Source organism: Bufo bufo, chromosome 3, assembly GCF_905171765.1.
Source record: "Bufo bufo chromosome 3, aBufBuf1.1, whole genome shotgun sequence".
NCBI classification, from domain to species: domain Eukaryota; kingdom Metazoa; phylum Chordata; class Amphibia; order Anura; family Bufonidae; genus Bufo; species Bufo bufo.
Genome location: NC_053391.1, coordinates 246,510,972 through 246,519,574, shown reverse-complemented (window position 1 = coordinate 246,519,574; position 8,603 = coordinate 246,510,972). Strand labels below are relative to the sequence as shown.

The 8,603-nt window shown below is 46.5% G+C and overlaps 1 protein-coding gene across 1 annotated transcript in view; it reads left to right on the top strand.

Annotated features, from left to right (window-relative positions):
- The first annotated feature begins 883 nt into the window (after positions 1-883).
- The window catches only part of SORT1 (sortilin 1), a 144,469-nt gene continuing 136,749 nt past the window's right edge, over positions 884-8,603 (top strand). Inside the window, exon 1 of the mRNA XM_040424071.1 lies at positions 884-1,167. Coding sequence (XP_040280005.1) covers positions 931-1,167 — 237 coding nt within the window. The 5' untranslated portion in view covers positions 884-930. The remainder of the gene's footprint in view (positions 1,168-8,603) is intronic.

The following is an 8,603-nucleotide window of genomic DNA, read 5'->3' as shown; positions in this document are numbered from 1 at the left end:
CGGATCCGTTCGGGGCCGCTTGTGAGAGCCTTCAAACGGAACTCACAAGCGGAGCCCCGAACGCTAGTGTGAAAGTAGCCTTAGTGCGCAGTGGACAGTCCATAAAAATAGGCCCGTATCTGTGAAAGAAAATAGATGTGTTCATGTTTTTTGAGGCTGGTGGTTAGGGATGAGCAAATTTGTGTTTCAAGTCTGGCGTACAAGGTTTGGGTTATCTAAGAATTCTGTTATGGATTCCACTACTACGGACCATAAGTTATAGCAGAATCCATAACGGAATTCTTAGATAACACGAACCCTATACGCCAAACTTGAAACTGGTGGTACCTGACATGATTATTTTGGTGGTAATTATCATCTTACTGCTCACAGTAAATGCTGGTAATAAATTATCAGTATATTGAGCTATAGACAGTTATTATTTATAATCTTCATAATTCATTATAGTTTTCCAATTTGTCAGTAAAAATTGTTGGTTGTCCGTGATTTTTGGGATAAATTGGCCAGAAAAAAAGACAAATTCGGATCGCCTACCCCGAAGAGGACACCCTCTATGAACTCTGCATTATGGTGTATGAAAGGGTTTCCTACACTGGACGAACACGCCGGTCCTGAAGGGGTTAAACCTTCCGCCCTCAGAATGTACCTGACACAGAGCTGCGCTCCCTCCTGCCACACGTGAGCTGCACATAAATATTGTCCTCGCCCGGCAGCCAATCACAAGTGAACCGCTCCTGGGAAAACCAATCAGGGACGAGCTTCCGAGCTGACACCTGCTTAGCAAGGATGTTGACTGTGGGCGGAGCGGTTAGCTGGCCGACCAATGGAAGAGGAGACGCAGGGCGAGTGACGTCTTCTCCAGCCAATAAGGGGCTAGCCGTATTGTACCTGTCAGTGTGCTGACTGCAGCGCAGGGTATCTCGCCTAGTGATGGGTTTCCGCGGTCGGACGGGGCTGCGAGCCCTTTTGCTGCTGCTCTCCGTGTGCTCGGCGCGCGCTCTGCTCCCTTCTGAGCAGCGGGATGGCCGCAGTCTGGTGTGGCAGCGCGGTGCGCCACTCGGCTCCCGGGTGCGGAGGAGCGCCGTGCCCGACAAGTCGCCCAGCAGCGATGGGACCTGCCAGCCGCCCATGGCCTTCCAGGACGTCCTCGAAAAAGAAACGCACCTGGTGAGGCTGTTAGAGGCGGAAGTAACAGTTGATTAGGGGCTCACCTGGGGTCTGGCTGTACCACCTAGCAATAGTCTGTAAGAAATATCACATTCCTAAAAAACACCTGCGATACTTTAATCTAAACACATACCATACAAATATTCTAGAACGTTCTGACCTAATCCAGAAAATGTCAGGGTTCCGTATAACATCCGTGTAGTAGCAGCATACGTGACACACCCGACCCCAGTAGAAACAAAGTCCTGCTCCTTCCTAGTTCAGTGCGGACTAGCGGCAGGTAGGTTCCCTCCGGTTTGTCTGAGTGATATCACTGAGGAAGAAACATTTGGTGTTTTGAAATGCGTCTGAGAATTTTTTCTGGTGTTCCAAAAGAGTCGATCTGCAGCGAAGCCGGAGGGAATGAACATTCGTATCGCGACATCGTTCTAATCGAAGATAACGAAACACACGTCATTGTTCACATTGAGCCTTCCCGGACTTCAGACCCGTATACTTCATACTCCGGTGCCGGCATTAATATGGGAGATAGAATAGTGAACCGTAAGTAGAAGACTACAATACCAATGGGGTAAGCAGATTTATTCCATACCACGTATCCGCTGCACACATCGGGAAGTCATAGACTGTGAATACAAGCGAAGTACACCGCAGCCGATTGCCGCGCTGTGTAACATACTCATCATGAAATCTGCCGCTTGTTTATATTGAATGAACTGAGAAGTTGTCGTTTTTAACTGGTTTATCCAATTAACCTACATTACCTGCCGCTAGTCCGCACTGAACTAGGAGCAGGACTTTGTTTCTACTCGGGTCGGGTGTGTCACGTATGCTGCTACTACACGGATGTTATAAGGAACACTGACATTTTATATAAATGGAGCTTGAGCTCCGCACCATTTACAGGGACTGGATTTTAAAACTGCCCATATAAGGTCAGAACGTTCTATTTTATTTAATCCTATTTCTTGCATTGTGTTATTTGTATGGTATGTGTGGGTTTTGAAAGTATCACAGTTGTTTTTTCTGAATGTGATTTTGTATGTTAGGGTACTTTCAAACTTGCGTTTTTCATTTCCGGCATAGAGTTCCGTCCTAGGGGCTCTATACCGGAAGAGAACTGATCAGTTTTATCCCCATGCATTCTGAATGGAGAGCAATCCGTTCAGGATGTCTTCAGTTCAGTCTTTTTGACTGTTCAGAACGGAGATAATACAGCATGCTGCGGTTTTATCTCCGGCCAAAATTCCAAAACACTTGCCAGATCCTGCATTTTTTCCCCCCATTAACATGCATTCATTCCGGATCCGGCCCCGAGTGTTCCAGCAAAACGGATCCGGCATTGCGGTCTGCGCATGCTCAGACTGCAAAAAATGTGAAAAAAAAAAAATGCTGCATCCATTTTTCCGTATGACACCGTAGAGACGGATCCGGCATTTCAATGAATCTGTTATACGGATCAGGATCCTGATCCTTCAGTTTGCATGCGTTTTGACGGATCCGGCAGGCAGTTTCGGCGACAGGTCATGAAGCTTGTCTCTCTGCGGTGAATGGGGCGTTATGCAGGTAGGAGTTTCTGTGGGGCATCAGTATGGGGGCTCCTACCTGCACCCCTGTTCTATGTATGAGTTTATGGGGTGTCAGCCAGGGGCCAGGACATGGGCTGGTCTCATTGAAGGTTTACTTCCTGGTTATGGGGAATGGGTTAACCCTTTACTACCCTAAAGCTCTGCCTGGATAAGCGATTACCTGTTTAGTGGTTGTAATACGCCTGCTTACACACAGGGAACCTGACATTGCAGGTTATTAAATTGCTGTTTTCCCCCTTAAAAAAAGGTGTCCTTTGAATTATGTATATTACATGTGGCTGGTGGTGACTGGATGCAGGCTAGTGTACTACTGCCTGGAGACCTGCATCACAGTACGTACCGTCCTGTAATACACTGACCTGAGGCAAATGGGAAGTCTAGATGTATGGTTCCTGCTGCAGAAGAGGGATCCTACTCTGAAATCTACAGGAGCAGCAGCGCAAACTGCGCATTAGGCCTCTTGCACAGCTTTTTTTTTTATTTATTTTTTTGTTTACGTTGCATTTTTTTATTTTTTTCCCCTTTCAATAGATCCGCAAAAAAAACGGAAGGTACTCTGTATGCCTTCAGTTTCCGTATTTCTGTTTTTCCGTTCTGTTCAAAGATAGCACATTGTACGCATAATGGACAAGGATAGTACTGTTCTATTAGGGGCCAGCTGTTCTGTTCTGAAAAAACGGAATACACACGGACATCATCCGTATTTCCACTTCGTCCACCATGACGGCTCAACCTGGAGATTGACCCCTTGACCTCTGTAGGGGCAGGAACACAGAGGGTTTAAAAGGCCATCGCCCACTCTCACCCTCAGTGTTTCCTGTCCCTACGGGGGAACCTCTCAGAAAGACCTCTTGTGGGAGGTGAAAAATAGCAGTGTTTGTTATTTTTAAATACCTGTTTGGGATCCCTTATCCCTTCCCTCTGCCCTCCGACGGCTCTGTCCTAAGCTGGGCAGAGGAGGACTATGGCGTGGATCTCGTTCCCCTTCCAGCGGGGGCCTGAATCCCTCCCCAGTGTGCAGGGTCCCCCTTCCCTCTATTGGGAAGCTGACCACGCACCATTGAACGCGCTGCACGCGGACCCCTGGGTGAAGCCGCAGTGTTGCTCTCTGTCAGGCCGGCTGGAGGTTGAGGGCGCGGAGCTAGGGGCCGGGACGCGCGTGCACAAAGATGACGTCAGACGCCGCATTAAGCTCTCAAAGGCGGCAGCTTTGAAAAGACACTAGCGTCCCAGTGAGGCTGCTGCTCCAGATGTCGGCCCCTGATACCCCTGCAGACCAAATGGACCCCACAGATGCCCCCTCGGCTACTCAAACCGTGAGTTCCCCTGTGGGGAAGAAAAATGTGTATCATGTTGTTATGCTCCCTTTTTGCAATAGCCCACTGATACCTGGTTGCTCCTCTTTTAGGGAATTAAAGAGCCCAGAACTAAGGCCAAAGTCCCTAGATGCGCTACTTGTGGCAAAAGATTGCCGGAAAATCACATAAAGCTCTGCCAAGCCTTCATTAATGAGCTTGTCAAAGAGGAGCAACCATCCATACTTATGGAAGTCAAATCAATAATTCAAAGTGAAATAAAATCCTCGTTAGCCTCTCTCAGATCTGCTCCTCCTATTCCACCTGCGAAAAAAATCTAGAGTGTCCGCTCCATCCTCCTCTGAATCAGAGGACATGGACGAAGATGCTTCCACCTCTAGACAGAACGTAGACGCACTGTCAGAGGGCGAAATGGTGGAAGACAGGAAAAAGTATTTTTCGTCTGAAGAGATGGCGGAATTATTGGGCGCAGTAAAGGCAACCATGGGCATTAAGGAGGTACAAAAACCTCGATCAGTCCAAGACGAGATGTTTGGGGGGCTCAGAGCTAAAAAAATCAAAAGTATTCCCAGTAAACGAAAATATAAAGGCTATGATCATGGATGAGTGGACGGACCCAGAGAGGAGGCTGGGAGTCCCCAGAGAATTCAAAAATAGATTGTTTGATCCAATCGATATAAAAATATTTAACGAAATACCGAAAATCAACATCCAGGTAGCGAAGGTGGTCAAGAAGACCTCCCTTCCTTTTGAGGACTCCTCTCAATTACAGGATCCGATGGAGAGGAAGGTGGATTCTCTTCAGAAATTTTTTTTGAAGCATCCATGTTAGGTATAAAAACAAACATAGCTGCAACCTCCGTAGCTAGGTCAATGTGCTTTTGGCTTAGCGAACTAGAAAACCATATTAAGAATAAAAGAAAGAAGAAATTCTAAATTCCATTCCTCCAAGTCAGCTACAGCATTTTTGGCGGATGCCTCAGCTGAGTCCGTGAGGTTCGCCGCCAAGGATGCTGCTCTCAAATTCCTCAAGGAGGGCCCTATGGATGAAATCTTGGGGAGGCGATGGAACATAATTTTGCTTTCGACACTCTATCGCCTTTTCGTGTTTGGTCCCATACTGGATTCCATCCTGGAGAAAGCGGCAGACAGAAAGAAGTGATTCTCTGAGGAAAATAAAAAGAAGCCCTTTAACACCCAATCCAGGTCCTATAGGGAGAAAGGGAAAACTTGTAGGTGGAGCTACCAAAAAGGAGGAAAGGGGAGAGGTTTCCTTCTCAATCCCCAAAACAAACAGTCTGACAAACAATGACGCCAGAGTGAGAGGAAGGTTGAGGAGATTTCTATCTCTTTGGGAAACCATGACCCAGAACCCCTGGGCCTTGGATATTTTTAAAAACTGTTACCGGATAGAATTTTCCTCAACACCCTCCAAAAATGTTCCGGATAATCTCCCACAGCCCAAAAGTTCTGGGAAGGATTTGGCAGGGCGTCTTGCAGTTAATAGAGTCAGGTGTGGTGGTAAAAGTCCCCTGTTTAGAAGAAGAAGAAAGGGGTTATTATTCCAACCTGTTTTTGGTACAGAAGCCAGACGGCTCCTTCCGGACCATCATAAACCTTAAGGGGTTAAATACATCCATTGTATACAGGAAATTCAAAATGGATTTTATAACGTCCATCACTCCTCTAATAAAAGGAGATTACATGACGTCCATAGATTTGAAGGATGCTTACTATCACGTCCCCATTTTCGAAAACTCGCAAAAGTATCTCAAGTTTGCACTGATGGACAGCACCGGAGTGGTAAACCACTTCCAGTTCACGGCTCTACCCTTCGGAATTTCTTCTGTCCCAAGGGTTTTCACAAAGCTAGTAGTGGAAATGATCTCTCAGATTAGAGGGAATAAAAATCTTTCTGTATCTAGACGACTTCCTCATTCTGGGAGACTCAGAATCCGAGGCGTCCAGTCACACCAATTACCTAATTCATCGGTTTTCAGAGTTGGGATGGATAATAAATCAGAAAAAATCTTGTCTCACACCAGGATAACCCAATCCTGTATCCTGAAGAATTGGGACAAGAAACAGTCCTCCTTAGAAATGAGAATATCCATCTCCATTTTCGTAAGATCCGATTTGAATTGGTGGATAGAAAAGAGAAATCTGTCAAAGGGTGTATGTTGGATAAAAGATCCAGAGATCTAAGTGTTCAGACGCGAACCTTACAGGATGGGGGGCGAGAGTAGGCTCCTCAAGCTACCAAGGCAGATGGGCAGACAACATAAAAGTAAAATCCTCAAACTACCGAGAACTAGGGGCGATCTGGGAGACGCTAAAATCATCCCAGAAAATAGTACTCAGAAAACACCTGAAGATTCTCTCTGACAATGTGACAGCAGTAGCATACTTAAGGCAACATGGAGGCACAAGATCTCCAAGTCTAGAAAAACTGGCGGGGAAAATATTCTTTTGGGCAGAAAAGAATGTATCCTCCATCATAGCAATCCATCTAAAAGGTACAGAAAATGTACAAGCAGACTTCCTCAGCAGAAAGACTATATACCCTGGGGAATGGTCCCTAAATCCAGAGGTGTTCAGACAAATCTCCAAAAGGTGGGGCACCCCTCAGACAGACCTCTTCGCAGCAAGGGAGAACGCAAAGGTCGGGCGCTTTTTCTCCCTAAACCCCAGGTAAAACCCTTGGGCGGTGGACGCCTTCTCAATCAGATGGACCTGGGATCTCGCTATGCTTTCCCTCCTTGGGCGTTAATTCCCCGAGTACTACAAAAGATAAGGTCCGACCCAGTAACAGTGATCCTAGTGGTCCCATACTGGACAAAAAAGAAACTGGTTCCCGATCTTAAAGGAATTAGCGCTAGAGGAACCATGGAGAATTCATCGCAGGGTCCGATCCTCCATCAGAATCCAGGCCTATTCAAATTGTCGGCATGGATCCTGATCGCGAGGTATTAAAAGCAGGGGTCTTTCCGAAAAGGTTATTAATACCCTTAGATCCAGCAGGAAAAAAGTCACCTCCGCGATATCTCAAAATCTGGAGAAAATACTGCAACTGGCTGGGTCAGAACCCTCCGGTAAATTCTCCTCCAAGCATCATAAAAATTCTTGACTTTCTCCAGAGGGGGCTGGATTTGGGTCTGAGACCTAGTACAGTTAAAGTACAGATCTTGGCCTTAGGAGCATGCTATGACACAGACCTGGCCAGCCATAGATGGGTGAAAAGATTCTTAAGAGCTGCCTCGAGATTAAGACCATCCATAACCCCAAGGACCCCTCAGTGGGACTTAGACCAGGTTTTGAAAAGATTAATGAAACCACCATTTACCCTTGTACAGGACATTTCTGTAAAGCACCTGACGCTCAAGGCTGCCTATCTAATAGCCATAACGTCAGCTAGACGTTTAGGAGAGATCCAGGCGCTCTCTTGTCGGGGACCCTATCTTTCGGTATTTCCCGACAAAATTGTATTGAGATTGGATCCAGGTTTCCTTCCAAAAGTTGTTTCAGACTTTGATAGAGACCAGGAAATTGTCCTCCCGTCATTCCCTAAAGAGGGGACGAGTACATCTGAGGATCAATACCAGCTCCTGAATGTCCGAGATACTGTATGACAATACCTAAAGGCAACAGAGGAATTCAGAAAAGAGGATAATCTTCTCGTTCAGTTTGCTGGTCCAAACAAAGGGAAGAAGGCATCCAAGTCCTCCATATCCTGCTGCTACCAGATGGCGGGCCTGGATAGTCCTACAGATATAAGGGCCCATTCCACAAGAGCGGTGGCCTCCTCATGGGCAGAAAAAGGAGGTGTTTCCTTAGATAAGATCTGCAGAGCAGCCACCTGGTCCAGTATAAATACATTTGTTAGGCACTATTGTATTAACGTTTTTGGTTTCGGCTGACTTGACCTTCGGTCAGAAGGTCTTGCAAGCAGTTACCCACCCTACTAAATAATCTGGTAGTTCTCCAGGTTAAGCTGTCATTGTGGACGAAATGGAAAAACCGTAATTAGACTTACCGGTAATTCTGCTTCCTTGAGTCCACCATGACGGCTAGTATATCTCCCCCCCCCCCCCCCCCCCCCTGAGAATTTAAAGAGGGGTTAGAGTATGAATTAATACTCATAAAATTTATTTTAATTTTTTTATCTATATATAATTTTTTAAGGCTGCACCCACTTGGTAATTTGGAAAGCACTGAGGGTGAGCGTGAGTGGTGGCCTTTTAAACTCTGACCCCTTGACCTCTGTAGGGGCAGGAACACAATCTCCAGGTTGAGCTGTCATGTGGACTCAAGGAAACAGAATTACTGGTAAGTCTAATTCCTTTTTTTTTTTGCGGACCGCAAAATACTGAAAAAGCCATACGGTTGTGTGCACGCAGCCTTAGCTGCAGAAATCCGAGGGTCAGCCTGTTTCCTGGGGCTGCCGTCTACCCGTATATCGCTGTAAGGGTCCATTCACATGTCCGTAGTGTATTGCAGATCCGCAATACACCCGGCCGGCACTCCCATAGAA